Raw genomic sequence first — 17,861 nt, forward strand, 5'->3', positions numbered from 1 at the left:
TGCACAATCAGGATCAATACTGAGCAGTGAGGGAAAGCCGATGAAACCTCTACCTAGATCATGTTTAAATGCTCACAAAATACTGAAATATAAAAGGAAAATGCAGAAAATGATTTATTCTTAGATGGTGCTGCCCTACTGACTAGTCTTTACAAAGAGGACAAGTGATGCATGACATCGCTTAGAGAAAGACGTCGGTGAGAGACATGGTGACACTCACCTTATCCCACTGCCGCTCTCTATCCAGAGTGATGATGATCATGGCTGGATTCACCAGGTAACCGTTACTGTTGAAGGTGAAGTCATTGTGCTCCCAGGTTACATTCAACATGTGCCTGCAGGGAAACAAAGAGAAAGACAAACATCATCCTTCTCTTTCAATGCGCTCTCAATACTTTAAGCTGGATATAATGCATTCATTCAAGTTGTAGCAATTTTCCAAATCCACAGGCCAATATTCATCCTGATCTGATCAAAGCGAATTTCCTAGCAGGTCATGATTGGTCCAAAATAGGAATGTTTCACAAATCATTTGAAGATTATTGTCATGTGTAATATCTATCTATCTTTGTTTGGATGCAACAACTAATTTGAATTGATTTCAATTAATAGATCATTGGTCTAATAACTGTTAAAGAAATGCAAATTCTTGACATTGTCGATTTTTTTTTTTTTCATTCAAAACAGAAAGACAATTTCTCAATTATCAAAACAGCTGCAGGTTATTTCCGTCATCCAATTAAGTTAATAATCAACTCTTGTCCTGGAAGAGTAGCTGCTGTTCCATGTAGGAAAGTGTCATCTGCCTCCTCTGATTCCATCACAGACCCACAGCTCTGCTCTCTCGCCTCAGCCACCACTCCAGCAGAGGTGTGGAAAACCTGCTGCGAGAAGAATGGCCCTCAGCCTGATCTGTGTGAAAAACCTATTTAATCTGGTAATCTGTGATAATCCCATTAACAGGTGAGTTGAGTCATGATCAAAAGCATGGGGGGGAACTCCAATCGAGTGAGGACAAATCTGAGAAGCGACAGGGGGTGTAAATGTTTGATCTGGCTGACGACTGAATATAAAGCTAATGGAAAGTGCTTTGTTCTGTGGTGCCGACCTTCACGTTAACGTGACGAGAGCTGCTGCTGCTCGAATCATGCCTGCTGGGTTTACAGAGTCTCAGAAGAGCTCTGTACAGTATCAAAGCGTGAGATAATGTTCACCACTTCTACCTTTTCATGAGCAGTTTGGATTTACAAAAGGAAAAGTTGTGTCCCCTACGGCATTGCAGACTCTGAAAGAAAAATTGCTTCTGACATCAGAGCGAGAGGGTGATGTTTCATAATGCAGGAGGAGTGTCCGATGATGCTTGTGTCCCGTTCGCAGCCCCTTGGTGACCATCTATTACGAAACACACTTTCTCTCTCTCCCTGAATGACCTTGGCTTACAGTATATGAGCCAAAAGCTGACGCTGGCTGGAGTCGTTTTTTTTCTGACTCCTCCCTTTGCTGATTACATTTTTTTTCTAATTATAAAAAACAAGATTTGGTGCATGTCCTGTGGTGCAGATGGCGTCAGATTGCTCCTCAAAACACGGTTTAAATGAAAAGAAGCTCTGCCCAGAGTATCCAAGAGATAAAGGGGGATGCTAGGTGAGCGATAGAGATGGCAGCCTGTCAGGGGAGAGTGACAGTCGCCATTAAATGTGCTCTACAACAACCAAACAGATGGGAAGTCATGAATAAATAAACAACTGTTGACCTCTTTTTGTCAGAGATGATATGATATCATGATATATCAGAGAATGAAGGGAGACATTATCTCTCAAAGTAACCCCTGACAATACAACACAATTGTTCTTCAATCATAAACTGGAATTCTAAGGACAGAAAAGACTATCCTCTGCAGAAGCAACAGAATTGGCTTTTTGTCCAAACCTTATGTGTTTGAAGACGACCGTCCTCGCGAAAGCAGAAGTCAAGGTGAGGAGGTTTGAGATCATGTTAAGGTGTAACAGACTGAGGAAACTGGAGTTCACTCAAGTTGCTTTCAGACATGCACTGAAATTGTCCAAAGGGGTTGTGAGAAAACAATTGTCTGAGTCACTTACTCTGGAGGTTCTTTGGAACGGCAGGAAATATCTGTATTCGTGACAGAATACAAACATTTCAGGATGAATAAGAGGAGTGTCGTATATTAAGCTAATAGACAATTTTAACAGGGGTATGAACCAGAATGATATGTTTACATCTATGGCGTCTTGAAGCCAAAATTCTCAGACTTTTTAAATACTATTCAATATGTTTCTTGTCAGTTCTCTCCCTTTCTGGAATGATCTTTGACCTAGGGAATAATTTCTGACCTGCCAATGGATGGGTAAAGAAGGAATGTTCTTTAACAGGCATCTTCAACTTTAGGTACGAAACATGCCCTTATCTAGTCAGAGGCCCTATGTGTGACGTAATTTTATCTCTAGTTTTGGGGTGAACATCTCCTCTATAAGAATCCTTGTCGGGCATTGGCAAGGCAGACTTTCGCCATTTAGCTTGTGTTGTCTTTTCAATCAATCAATCAATCAAATTTTATTTGTATAGCCCATATTCACAAATTACAATTCATCTCATAGGGCTTTAAAAGGGTGTGACATCCTCTGTCCTTAACCCTCAGCAAGAGTAAGGAAAAACTACTAAAAACCCTTTTAACAGGGTAAAAATACGTAGAAACCTCAGAGAGAGCCACATGTGAGGGATCCCTCTCCCAGGACGGACAGAAGTGCAATAGATGCCACGTGCAGGAAAACATCATCAAGATTAAAGTCTTCAAGATTAAAGATTAGAGTCTCTAGCAGCATTTGATGAGGGTAAGCATCCAGAAGGACAACCCCAACATGATTGTTGTCTCACCTGCACAATCTTCTGCTGCATTCTTCATATGTGAAAGATAAACTCTGAAAAATAACTGGGCACTATTAACAGACATTTCCCTGAGCTCATGTCTAAAATCAGCTCTACAGTCATCAGTCATTTATTTTGTCCCCGATTATGACCCATAACCAAGTGATTTTAGTCATCTAATCCTCAGAAGACATGACACTTCAGAAAACTATTGCGTGGATATTTTTGGTAGAGGGCAGTGACTTAAAAGCTTATTTTCTCATTTAGACATGGTTACACATGAGAGAATAAAGTCTTGAAGGTTGTTCTTTTTGCAGAGTTGCGCGAACAGTTTTTCACATTGAGTTTTTTTATTATCCTCAGGAGATCATTTTAAATGTTAAGTATTATGTCTTGGTTATGATCATATACAACTAACAAGTCACTGTAAAGTACAAACGAGACAGTATGAAGTCTCAAGGGTTCATCTCTCATGTCTACCATTAGCATCATTAACAGCCAGCCACTGCAAAGTTATATCCCTATATCCGTTACTCACTCTCACTCTTTATGAGGACTGTCTCCTAGTGGCTCTGGTGGCCATTTTACTTAATGTGACCGCAGTGTTTTGCCAAGAGAACAATTTATTCCTTTAACGTGCTTTGATGCCTTGTGCTGTTCTTTCTGCTTATAAATGTATAAATCTGCCATCAACTGTGGGAAATTACTTTTAAAGAATGGAGATTTACCAAATGTAAATAGTAAAATAGTAACTTAATTTGTATTGGATTTGGCAATTTTCTTCTCTTTCAAAGTTCAACAGTTTAACTAAAACAAGTTAATCTTAATTAAGTGAGTACATTTTCAATTGAAATTAGAAAACTGATTTATGAGATTATTGAACAAAGAGAGATTCATTTTTATTAAAAGAATTAACAAATGTCCAGAATAGCATCTTAAACATTGCTTTCAATGTTAACTTAGAGGTTTTTTAAAGGAAAGCTCTTTAGCTAAGATATTGATGTTGTTTAACTTTATTGGAAGCAACAAGCTAATCTAAAGATCTGTTTTAGGTAATTAGTAAGTGTGCACATAGATGGTGCCAAAATGCATCCTTCCAAATTATCTATACAACTGTCTAACAGAATGCTGGGATGTTCCATCCATCAAACCCAACACGCTACAATACCAGTGCTGCATGGATCAGTTACTGCTCTACTGCACATGTGCTCTGCTGAGCTCTAATTCAGCACAGGAACACAAGTCCAGTTTATTCATGTGAACATTGTTTAAACCTATTTTAGGCAAAGCAACTACTTAACTCAAATTACATGAGTTGAATCAACTTCCATCCATCCCTCCATTATCTGCACCACCTATTGTTTGAGGGGTTGTGCGGGGAGATGGAGCCAGTCCCAGCTGATGACATTGGGCGTGAGGCAGGCTAAACCCTAGACAGGTCTCCAGCGTATGGTCAACATAAAACATAAAACATAAAACATAAAACATACGAACAACCAATCACACTGAAATTTACACAAACAGCAATCAACCTAACTATAATCTAGTCTTTGGATTGTAGGAGAAACTCCACACAGACACAGGGAGAACATGCACCCCCACACAGAAACATCCCCGGCAAACAAGGAATCAAACTGCGGGACCCTTTTAATGAGAGGCAACAGTGCTAACCACTGCACCACTGTGCCAACCTTGAATCACCTTAATATTGAGAAATAAGTAAAGACTAGTCATATAATGTAAGAGAGCAGAGATGGGGTGTTTTACAGTCAGAAATTAATCCCCCCACTGGTTCCCCACATGTTAGCGTACCTGAACAGCGTGTCATTAGCAGCCAATGGCTTGACAGGGTTGTGGCAGTCACTGTGGCCCTCTGGAATGAAGCCCCTCTGTTTCCGAAAGCTCTGCACGCCTTTCACCACGATGGCCACCCCGTCTCGTACCCTCTTCCTAAGGCTCATTCTCCAGCGGTCTGTGATGATGCTGATAAGCCCCACCGGGAAGCTCTCCGGTGGGGCGATGTCTGGGTTTCCCACGGCCAGGCTGGGGATAATCCAGATGTAGCCTGGCCCGTCCAGTCCAGCCCCGGCTGCCATGGAAAACAGGTAATTGGCCTCTTCGTGTGAGCAGTAGACCAGCAAGACCTGGGCATCGATCTGTTGCAGCAGCCTGAGTGCTCGCATGTCGTTCATGCCGTCGGCGGACATGTCAAAGGTCAGCACATCCTGCAGTTCCCATATGAAGTAGCTGGTGTCCGTGAAGGTCTTGACATGATCCACGTAGGCTTCGTAGCCTGGGTATAGGCTGGTTATGACCACGAAGCTGTCCCAGTTGTATTCCTCCATCACCTTGAACATACCGTTGATCTGCTGCTGGATGGAGGAGCCCAGCTGCAGGAAGTTAGAGCCTTCGCCCTGGAGGGATAGGAAATCATGGCATCAGTATGAAGACATTTACCCTCAGTTAACCTACTGCATGACAGTTGCTCCTGATTTACAGGAACAAATTTGCTAGAATTTTTATAATGTGCAATGAGATCCCTGGAGGACTCTCTGTGAGAGTCAACGTGTATGATTTACACACCCACAAATCACACATAAAGTAGTGAGATTACAAGCCACCAGGGACCATAGTGCAGCTCTGACAGGAGCTGTACGTGGTTGTACTTTATTTTGCTCGTTCAGGGTACCGTAGACACATTCATCACTTAAACACACGTGTCTTACTTTTGCCGCGCAAACATGGTGTCATCCACAAGTGCAAATTCAGAGGGATGGCACAACCACTGGGGCCAACGCCTGCTCTGGATTTCATCTGTCCCTGCTACAGATGCATTGACCTTGAGACAGGAATGAATGCGGCTTCCCTGTTTACACTGTTATTGAAAGAGGTGGAGAGGTTGATGAAATAGTTTCACGCTTCTAGTGCAACATGATACCTTCAGAACCCCAAAATTGTGACTACACAGTCAGAGTTCCGCACATTGATAGAGTGTTGTTCTCTACGTGAAAACCAGTTCATCGTTCAGGCACAGTGCTCAACTAAATTAATCATGACCTGTGGCTATAGAGGTCGCTATTTCTCAGTAAAAGTCACATTGTGTTGCTTTAAAGCACAAATCAAAACAATCGTTTCTTCAGCTAAAATACAGGTGACACTTTGAGAGTTTCTGGACGAGAGAGTGATATTCATCAATGATTCCTTCTTCAACATTGAGTACGTTAATATCGCCAAAGTCCACGTCTCTCTCAGGTCAAGTTAGTTAAACATAAAGGTGCTTTTGGAAAATGTTACATCAACTCAATAACAAATTCATTATCCCTTGATATTGATAAATAGCCTCATATTTCTTACTGTTTAATAGGCTATTATCAAATGTCTGCAGGTCATCTGTAGACATATTTGTTATAGGTCATAAAATGATTTTTTTTCAAAGGTCAAATTAAATGTACTTTTGTAAATGTTAATATGGATTCACAACCTGGCATTCTAGATGCTTATTAGTTGCTTAAAGCTGATCTGTATACAAACATTTCGGGTTCCATGCTAGACATTTCTAACCGAATCCTAGCAAGTGACTGCTGTTCTTCAAAAAACATAGTTCTGGAGATAATTCGACAACTTAGAAACATAAGGGACCATCTTTTGTACAAACGCAAGTTCGTAGCTGATATTTTAAATTACAGATAGCTAATGAAAAATGGTAAAAAACCTGTTACTCACATAAATCACCAAAAAACTACACTTTTATAAAGAGTACATTATTTGACGTAGGTACTGAAATACAAGCAAATATTGACAAGTCTGCTAACATTATACACGGGACACTAGTAATCTTAACCACAGACTGTATATAAAGATAGACAACATGATAGTTCCTCAAAAGGGACGCCAAAGCATCTCGATCGCCCCCTGGTGGCTGGCTGCACTAAAGGTCATGTTAACAGATGGGACATACAGTAGACCAAACTGAAATGCCAAAGTGCATTGATTCAATGTTGGTCTCTGTCATTTGAAATCGGTCTTATCACACTGATATGTGTTCATGTTTCTGATAAGTATGGTTTTATTAGTTATTGTTACTGACTAGTGATCGATCAGGGGCATATATCGGCAGGACCTCTATTCCCTTTATGCAAGTTGAGATGTGTCGTGCGTTTTAATTTACAGTCTATTATTGATTCCTTAGCAAACTCACACATTTTAACATCATCATTTAACTGAGAATCTGTTGCACTTATATAGCACTTTTCACGAGACCCCAGGACACTTTACATATGTCTGTGAGGACAAAGCAGACGAGAAAATAAATAATACAAAACAGGTTAGAAATACAAAGCAGGGTTGATAATTAACTGAGGCCAGTCATTACCCTAAGTGAGGGTATGAAGTTGTTTGCCATGTTAACTGGGTTCATTCTTCATTTCGAGGATTATCATGTGACATAAAAATAAAGAGATATTCTGCCTCAGAAGTGGACGTATACAGGTATATTTAAGACTATGGTGTGATCATGTTTTGAACCCCCTTGGCCCCCTGTCAGGCTGATAGGTAGCCCGCCCCCCCCAACCTTCTCACCGTCTCCCACTCTATGGAGAGGACTGTGCCCTCAGAGCCCAGAAAACATCCTGAGACTAGAAACAGGCACAATTTCTATTCAGCCTTGCTTTCTCCTCATTGTCCTTGAGTTAAGTCATCTTGTGATGTATGAGCATCTTATGATATCGGACTGCACAGTTAAATCCACTGACTTTGTGCCTGTGCTTGAAGATATTTCCTTCATTTGTATATTGTCAGACTTCTTATGTCCTCAAACAGCGAAAGGGCTCTTACATTTCTTACATTTGACTTACATTAAAAGCCAAAAACTCACATCTTTACATTTAAATGGCTGGTTTCATATGTTACTCATCAATATTCATAGAAATGACGTCAACATCTTTACCTAGAGTTGATTCCTGCTCGTTGTAAGGGAGCTGCAGTGGACTTAGATGGATTAGACTGCACTGGAGGCCGGCTGGCTGCATACATCCATACTGGCTGCAGGGATCTTATGCAGGTTAGTCACGGCCGAGTTTGAGAAGATCGTATAAATCTGCTCATTTTCTCCTTTCCCCCTCAGCATCCCAGAGCAAATCTGTCAGGGTTATTGCCTTATTCCTGTACAATCTGCTGCTGCCTGTTTCCGGCATCTGCAGTTTGTTCCCTGACATTTGCTAAGGTGTCAGAATGTTTATGTGCAAGTCAGCGTTAGTTTCATTTAAGAAAACTATGATGAATAATGTTTGTCAGTAACGTTTTTCCCCTGTGACTAAAACAGAGCCAATGTCATTAGACTCTGTGACTATGTCAACATTCAGTTTCGCTGATGGCTAAGGACAAGGTTAAATTTAGGTTTAAATAAAAAATACAAAACTTTGCCAATAACATTGCTAGGATTATTGACTATTTTTCTTTCTATGCAGCTGTTCTGTTTCCTATGCTGCTTGCACCATATCATCTGCCAGCATGCAGCACAGTGAGAATCTGGAAAAACTGACTTGATTCAACCTCTGGTTTTTATCAAATAACTGATTAATATGTGAATAAGTTTGATTAAAATGATGACGATAACCAAAGATCTTTCTAAAATGAGACTAAAATACCTAAACCTTCAGTCAATAAGGATGTTTTCACACCTGAAAGAGTGGATCATGGTCTGAGCTAATGCTCTGTGTTACATTGTCCACATTTGATCAAGCTAACTTTGGATTCAAATTGTAACTTAGGGAGCGAACTAAAAAATGATACGTACGTCCGGTCATCATCACCCACATGGACTGCGTCTACTTGTACTTGACATTGATTGTTTTTTTTTCACTAAGTGCGTAGTGTTGCTACTGCAATGCAATGATGGTACCAGCAAAATGAGCGTCCCCCTGTTCAGACGTATTGCCTGTATATGATAAAAACTAGAGAACCTTTGACCCAGGTCAGCATCCAGAATTACCACAGAAGCAAGCCTGTGTGTTTCTGTACGCCATGCATACAGGCCCAAGGCTATATCAGAAAAAAGCCTTCTGCTCACTACAAACTCAAAAGCTCAATTAGCAGACAGCAGATTGATAGCGAAGTCCAAATGATCCTGGGGCATTACCACAGGCTCAGCAGCAGCTCAAAGCCCAAAGTCACGACTGCCCTGACCGTGTGCACAGAAGTGAGCAAAGGGTGTAGGGAAATTAACAAGAGTGGTCGGTTTATGCAGAAGGAAACATGTATTCTCCCCCTGTAATGATCACATTTTCATTTGGCATATGCAGATGGAAGTGTTTACACCTCCACAAAATGTTGTGGTCTTATCTTGCCGGCTTCCGAATTCTTCCCGGATCTATCCAAAATTTTTGGCTGTTGTCTTCTTAACATGATAAGCTGTTGGTTGACGGTTTCTGTTCAGGTTAAAAATTGGCCAATAGAAACCATGACATACATTATTTTGAGACTTGCTAAGTCTGAGGTAACTACATAGGGGCGGCTGTGGCTGAGGGGTAGAGCGGTCGTCCTCCAACCTGAAGGTCGGTAGTTCAATCCCCAGTCTTTCCCATCTGCATGCCGAAGTCTCCTTGAACAAGATGCTGAACCTGATTTGGCCCTCATAGAACAACAAAAGTGCTGCTAATTGATGCACTGTGTGAATGGGTGAATGTAGAACTGTACTGTAATGCGCTTTAAGTGGTCATCAAGACTAGAAAATTGCTATATAAATCCAAAGCTAAAGCCATTTACATTTGCTGAAGTTACCTTCACTATGAAGTTCTATGTTTTCAGCACCGTCTGTTTGACATCAGGCAAAATGTTCTAAAGTCATTTTCAATTAAACTTGTAGAGGGATGGGACACAAAACAAGAGAGAACTCATTAAATGTTGGTTTGGATCAAATAATCTAATTTATCTACTGATTTTCCAAAGAATGCTTTGTGGATTATCAGAGGGCTGATATGAATCAGTGTGAGTAATTTGATGCAGGTCAATTGAATTCAAGGGGACTGTTGGTCTTTGGTGTATATATGAGCTCTACTGTGAAGTTGTAGTTTCATCATCTTGCTCTAATCCGAAAGACACCTCCTTGGTTGGAACGATTAAATATGTGTGGTGTGATGTAACACCACCGACTGTTTTTTTTTTAGACACTTTAATGTAGACAATATATATAATATCTTTAAGATGACAGAAAAACTAAACTACAAATGCAGTTGAGAAAACATTCATGAATAAATTAACCAATTCTTTTTTTTATTTAGAAAATTGATTGTATGCCAAAATAAAAATGCAGTAATACCTAAAATCCCAAATCTCATGATTCACACAGTGGCCGCAATGACCCAGTAGAACCACAGATATTAAAGATAAAGTAGAATGTATTTTCTGTAATCTCACAGTACATATGATCATACTGCTCAATGCTATGGATAATGTCTTAGATTGTAAACATTGTGTTTGTATACGGGTGTCAACCACAACTTGCTGTCAGTAAGCTGCATTTCCACAGTGTTGTTCACAGAAGCTCACAGTAATAGTCCACAGTAGCAAAGAAGATTAGAGCCATTGAGCAGAAAGCTTAGCTTCTCAAGGCTGAGATTAGATTCACAAGGGTAAAATATGCAGAAGAACTCATATCTGTTTACAAATACAGATGCAGCAATGCTCCATTGGTCTTCCCATTCAACTTTCACTTTTTAACCCTTTAACATTTCGGCAAATGTCTGGTTTTTAAATCTGTAGTGGTTTGGTTGTGTGAATGCCTTGAGATTAGCTGTGAGAATCAGTGAAACTGGTCTCAGTTTGAGTTAGAGAAGCCTGTAAAGCGGTGATTATCTCTAAACCGCAGCTGTTTCTATCAGAGCTGTGTTTGTCACTGAAAACCAACATTTTTTTTTGTTTAGAATTTAAGGACTGATAAGCAAGAGACGTAAAGGAAAAATAATGTGTTTTTTCAGGTTTTTTTTCCTCTAGTGCGTTTCATAGACTTTATGGAAATGTACAACTTCTGCAAAGTGAGAAGGTCCAAAGTCCGTGGACAATGTCCATATAATGCCCCCCCCAGCAAAACCAGGTAAAGCGAGAGCGGAAGGACGACATTTCCTTCACACTCAGCTCAGGCCAGCTGGCCAATCAGAGCAGACTCAGCTTTATCAGGAGGGGGCATTAAAGAAACAGGAGCCGAAGCCAAGTGTTTCAGATAGGGGCTGAAAAGAGGAGCTGCAACAATAGACACTATGACGGAAGTACATAGTACAACGTTTTCTGAACATTAGAGCATGTAACCCTTTTATATTCGTAACCAAAATTAAAACTAGAATGGCACCAAGTATCGCACATACAAATGCCCAACAATCCCCTTAGATTCCTTCAAATGGGCCTGATCTTTTTTCCTCCAGGTCAATTAATTATTTTGTTAGAAAATGGTTAAAATATTGAAAAACACCTCTCATGTCAAGGTAAGAGAAGGTGGAAACAAAATACCAGAAAGCGCCCCCTGATCCGGATGAGCACCAACATTTTAAAAAAAATTGTTGAAATTGATTCTGTTGTTTAAGTGTAATCTTGCAAGATTAAACTTAAAACAAACGGACAGGGCTGAAAACATGTCCTTGGAAGAGATAATTATGAACCTGGGTAAGAACAGAATATGTCTCCTTTAACTTGCTGTACAACAGTCATTTGATGGCTTAAGGTTTTATAAATAACTCTGTCTGAAAATGTAATGGAAACAAGGGATTAAAGTCAGCTGGCTCGAAAGAACAGAAGGCCACAATGAAACAATGCATTGTAGGAACAGAAAAAGGTCTATGTTTCCTTTGCTCACATGACTGAACTATATTCATCACCCTCCTTTTTTCTGTCTCTTCATGAAGAGTGACTCCTGGCCACTGCTCTTTGCTGCAACATATGTCTTCCTCCGCCACACAGCAGGAAGTGCCCCGGCACTGCCTGCCTGTCCTGCTGACGTCACGTAGATCCTGCACGGTGACCAGGAACAGACACACAATTCCCTGGTCATCTGCCATTTCTTTCTAAGCTGGAGAAAACCCAGGCTACGACACTGTGTAAACGGCGAGGAAGAAGATTCAACCAATATGCAATATCTATGTTCTTTCTGCAAGATCAGCATTAAGCATTATCATTACAGGAAGACAAAAAAAAGAGCTTTAGATATACAAATTATATGATATTATTATGACACATAGCACAATTAAAATGAGATCTTTTCATTTCATGTTCACACTAAATCAACAACAAAGTTTTAACTGTTATGTTTAGATATAAAGAAAAAGATCAGGTTCTTGACATAATTTAGAAAAAAGACTGCAGTGATTTGTCGGGTTCTCTGTGTTGACATTGGATCAAACTTATATTTTCCTAATTTAACCCCTAAACTCATTTTTTTGTGCAAACCAAACCACACATGGGACCTCACTGCCTCGGTCTAGACAGGTCACATTGTACCTGTGCCAGCGGTTTTAAGAAGCACCCGGCGGTGGAGGCAGAGACAAGTGAGTTCAGGACATTGTGAAGAGAGGCGGAGACAGGCGGAGACAGGCAGAGGGGGAAAAAAATGAAATGCTCTACTTTTGAGAAAACCCTTGGGCTCATGCTCCTGAAAAGACAATCAGGTTATGCTTGGATCTGACTTTTATTCACCTGCAGCACGGTGGCATGGAGTATCTATCAGGCGACACTGGCTTCAAAGGATGCTGGGAATTTTAGATCGGGAAATTGAGCTAAATGCACAAGAGCAAAATTAGAATTCATTCAACATCTTCCAGGAATTATTTTACTAACACACCCCCTTGAGTATGTAATTACTTTCGAAGGACATCACTGGGTGTTGTTTATTCAGAGATTCATCTCAGCTTTTTCCAACTGTACGATCACTGTCAAAAGCTGCAACATGAAGGGTATCTAATAATTCCAGTCTGTCTGTCTGTCTGTATGTGTGCGGCTTGCATATCTTATCAGCCTCACACCCGGGATGTGTATTGTTAAGAGCCCAAGGAAATGCAGTATTGAGTTTCGTGACAGAATACTTTCTATATCAATAAACTTTGAACAAACAGGCAAACACTGACTTGCCGAATTCTTCTTTAGGAAGCTGCAGGCAGCAATACCACAAGCCCAAAAACTTGACCTAATCCAATCAGACATATTGGATTTCTACACCTAGATGATGAAGGTGACAGATCAGAAAACATGAAACTAAATGCAGCCATATTTCAACTTTTAATGTGAGGTTTAAACCTTTTTTTTGGCCAGTTTTTGACAGCCATGATCACTGCTATTGATCTATTCCCTGGTTGCACACTTGCAGGCCTGCAGGAAGTGATTGATCTGAGCTGGCATTAGTGTCGATATGAAGATGACATGGCTGAATAAATAAGCAGCAATTTTAGTGAGATGAACAAAAAAAAATGTCCAGTCTTCATTTTAACATTATTTCCTTCTTTTTCTGAATGTCTTATCATTGTTTCCCTTATTTCTTGTTTGGATAGAGAAAGAACGAATGATAGTACGCGTGTGCTAATGTTGTCAATCAACAAACAGAAATGTCCTGAGGAAAAGAAGCAGTTTATCACCAAATTTTGTCCTGTCACTTTCAGAAAGATCAAACTTTCGTTTTTCAGAGATACATATGAAAAATGAATGCGCACCAGCGCCTTGTCGACTACCTTTGACAGCGTCCCATGAATCAATTGAGGGAGTTGATTATTGAGAAGAAGAAGAAGAAGACCCAAAGAGGCTTGGACTAAAATCATCTCTGTGCCTGTGGTAAATAACTTGAATGCACTGATTGTTATATATGAATATAAATGTTGGGGCAGTTGTGGCTGAGGAGTTATAGTGGTTGTCTTCCATTCACATGGTGGGCAGGTGTCTCTTCATGCTTTGAAACAATGACTATAAGTCTAGCTATTTGATAAAATATTCCTCTCAGCAGTACCTACCGTGTCTAATGTCAGCATTCTGGGTCCAGTAAAGTCCTCAATCTCACAGTTTTACACTGGTCAGTATAATCGTGATATGAAATGTTTAAAGTGTTGTATCTCTCTAGTGGGTAACAAATAATTACAGTTGGACTCTGGGACAGTCCACATGAATAATTCATGAACTGTAAGTCACTTTTAATGTATTCACTAAAGGGTTTACATTATTGCTCTCAACTTCTTTCACTGGCTAATTGCTGCTGAAAGTCATTCAAATCACCAGCCATCAGCCTTTGTTATTGCGCTTATTTCCAATCATATGTGTTTATTCTTTGATTTATTATGATTGAGTTGCTGTTATTGTCATCAAGTTATATAGTTTGAGTGTAAATGAGCAGCAGGAGGTGCTGGTTGACATTTATTTTATATACACTGAGAAGGCTGATTGCAAGATTATCCAACATGTTTTCTGAAATTGATACTGCTGGCAGGGGAGCTGACTACAAACCCAAACGGATTAAGGAAATTCCGTGAGTCGTACTATTCGTCACTATTTCCTAAAAAAAATATATAATGCATCAAAGCTCAAAGTGAGAATTAAATAGTATTCTCTAAATCAGATATCCAAAGCTTGAAGATTATATAAATGTCAGATGATTTCAAACAGGTTTTATTGTTCCCATGAACCTCTCAGAGAACAAGAGGTTAAAGAGGTAGCTTAAAAAAACAGGTCACGATGAAGTTAATATTTTCTTACTTTTTACTTATTAGTAATACCATGCAGGTCTCCCACGTATGCAAAAATAGTCCTCTTTGAATTCTCTAATGGCTGTTCTATAATGGATAAGATATCATAGCTGAATGCTTGAGGCCTAGTTTCTAAACTAGATCTAATGTCTTCATTTATCTTATATTGGCTCTAATGGAGAGACAGTCAAATTACTTTTTAATTAAATTACAAATAGGAGATATTTTGTAACTATAAATATGATGTGGTGTAGAGTTACTTGTGGCCTTCATCAGGGGTCTGTTGGTGGACCATAATTGTTTTGCACAATGTTATTAAATACAGTCTGAATAAGATAAACTTTCAGGGTGGAATACATTTGACAATGGTTTAAACCATATTTTACACAGCACCTCATGACATAGCATTTGCCAACAGAAGCATCTCACACAGAGGCTTAGTAACTAAGAGGAACAAAAAACCATTGCTAAAATTCTACAGATTAGTCAGCACAAAAGCTAGCTGGATTGGGTTCGTTTGGTTGGATTTCCTGTATACACGGTACATTATGTTAGCATTAGCAGTTAGTTGTATGTTCGCACAGAAAGCCTACTTGTTTTTACAAAATGACGCAATACAGAAAAGAAGATACAAATTTAAAATGAGCCAATCATGACTTGTTGAAAGAAATAAGTTCACTGTAGTTTTAGTCAGTTGTGCTTCTGTGGTTTGGTGCCATGTTCACTGGGCTTTATACTGCTTTACACTAGTTTGACATTTAGTAGCAATGGATATTGTATACATGACCCTTCAGAAAAATTGTGGGGCATGGTTCATCCAAATCTTTATGTCTAGTTCTGTTTATATCTATTTATATTTTAAAGTATTTCGCAGGTTTCCATTAATTCTTGAGATATTACAACCTGCCTCTGTCGCTCAATGTATGCATGTGCCCTAAAGCTCAAAACTTAAAGCGGTTACAAAGCAGAATGATGGTGAGAAAAGATGAACAGCCATTGGCTTGCACCTGTTGATGTATAAATTGACAAGTGATTTAGAACCTAACGATGGCCTGTTGGTTGGATCTCAGAAATTGATAATCTGAACTCATCCTCTGATTTCTTATATCCGTGACTTTATACAGCTTTCGGTTTTGCTGCAGTGAATAAGAGAGTTACAACGGCTCAAGTGACATCCCATAGTGCATTTCTCGGAAACACAACTTTTTTCAATTGTTCTGTGATGCTTGAATGTTTGATCTACTTTCTTGGAATATTCCATGCAAGGAGTTTAACTGTGAAACCATATGCTTGGGTTGGTCAGTTTCCAATTACTATGTACAGTGAGGCTCCCACAATTTATGGGTGGGGCTAAAGCCTTAACCTGTTTAATGCCCACTCCCCATCACTGACCCCGGGCCGACACTGACCTTGTATGGCAGGACGACAGCAGAGCCTCCGCTAATGCCCACAATAGGCACAGCTGTCTGAGTGGAGATGAAGTCCAAGATCTGTGCCACAGCCTCAGAGCCCACATTGTCTTCAAACACCACGCCATGCACACGGTTGGTGGAGAGGGTGTCACAGATGCGGGTGAGCAGCGCCCGAGGGTTGGTGTTATTGACCAGCACAGTGATGGGGTTCACCTCCAGAGGCAGGTCCAGGAAATTTTCCCGGCTTAGCCGCCCCTTAATCTCTGTCTGGTAGGCCGAGCCGCTGAACACCACCGCCACGTTCACGGAGGGCGTTGGAATCCCAAACGGCCGGCCTGAACAGCAGGGGATAGTGCAGAACAGCAGCAGCAGCAGCGGTGGTGGCCACCACGGGGAGTCGCTCAAACAGCCTAGACGAAAGCCCATCTCAGTCACCTACTGCCTGGAAGAGGGGTCAGAGTGGAGGGCGGGGTCGGGAGAAGGGAGAAGGGATTGACATGTTACATACACAGGACAAATCATTGTCTTTTTCAGATATGTTGTGATAATACTCAGTAATCCCAGCTGGCCAGCCAACCAAGTGCCTTTTGTTTAGAGCTGGCTTATTTTGATTAATGACCTTTTAGCTTCATCTCAGTGTGCTGGTATGCCTGCCATAACTAAGACAGTGTAAGAGCCCATTAACGGGGCCCAGAGAAGTATTTTTAGAGTGTGTCAGCGTGCAGCATGAGGCTATGGCCAGGCTGTTGCGTCTTAGGATGGCAGCTGCCACCCTGCTGCTGTGGTATTCTGTGGTCCAATCCAACAGATGGTGTCCAGTGTTTAATGCAACAAATGGAGAAGAAGAGGATTAATAATTATTCTCTCGTGACATTACTTCTGGAGCTGTTGCTTAATTTTTCAGCAGTGCAACCATTCAAACTTAATCTGCCTGCATGGTTTTGTCTGCGCTGATTAATTCACATCCATTGTCTGATTATTTTGGTTCTATTCTTGTTTGGAAACTGACAGTTTAATTATTCTGACAGAACATGTCTATATTTACAAAGGAATAGAAATCTCCATGTTGGCCTTTGAACGAATCCAAGCTTTTTGTGCAACATTGCATCACTCTTTCCTCGGATTGCAACCGCTAACTCTCAAACTATTTTAATTTCTCCAAAGAATCTGATTGCTTTGCTTTATTCCTGAAGTTAATGGAGGAGAAATACCATGGCAGAGCTCTGCGATGTCCAACCCTGGAGCATTTAATATTCACATGGTAGCTAGACAGTGGTTTATGTTGTGCTGTCAGCCAGACTTAGGCTCTTTGTCAAATCTGTCACAGTCGTGTTTTGCGCCCCTTAGGGAGTGCTGCACACTGGTCCCCTGTCACAGAGATCTGATCCACCATGTGATGGAATCCCAGTGGGGTGAATATATTGTAATCCCTTAGTAATCCCTGCATGGCGTCATGGCCTACGGCTTTATTGTAGTGTATAAACTTATCAAGAGATTTGCCTGTACAAGGTTTGTCGTTACTGTGTGACGGCGCAGGACTCTCTGTATTTTACTGACTGTGTTGGACTGAGCTGGAGCTTCTCTTACAAAACATAAGCAGGACAGGCTGGCAGAGAGACAACAGGCTGTAAAGGAGCAGAAACACTTAGAATACATCCCTAGAATATTTATCATTTAATTGTTTTCCATGTCACACACTGAAATACAAATAAAAGACATCACGCATGCATGGAAAGCTGTGCACGCTATGTCCTACATGTGATTCTCCAGGTAGGTGCTGCCTCATAAATCATTTTATAAATTGATTGCTCACCACCGTGAGAGGGCATGTGCTACGTTCTCTTCAATGACATTAGCC

General features: G+C 40.5%; 1 protein-coding gene across 1 annotated transcript in view; it reads right to left on the minus strand.

The window, feature by feature from the left end:
- The window catches only part of grin2ca (glutamate receptor, ionotropic, N-methyl D-aspartate 2Ca), a 46,473-nt gene extending 30,044 nt beyond the window's left edge, over window positions 1–16,429 (minus strand). Inside the window, exons 1-3 of the mRNA XM_053443613.1 lie at window positions 16,001–16,429; window positions 4,699–5,300; window positions 221–335 (exon numbers count right to left, since the gene is read on the minus strand). Coding sequence (XP_053299588.1) covers window positions 221–335; window positions 4,699–5,300; window positions 16,001–16,429 — 1,146 coding nt within the window. The remainder of the gene's footprint in view (window positions 1–220; window positions 336–4,698; window positions 5,301–16,000) is intronic.
- Window positions 16,430–17,861: the final 1,432 nt, after the last annotated feature.

This window comes from Pleuronectes platessa, chromosome 16, assembly GCF_947347685.1.
Source record: "Pleuronectes platessa chromosome 16, fPlePla1.1, whole genome shotgun sequence".
Lineage (NCBI taxonomy): Eukaryota > Metazoa > Chordata > Actinopteri > Pleuronectiformes > Pleuronectidae > Pleuronectes > Pleuronectes platessa.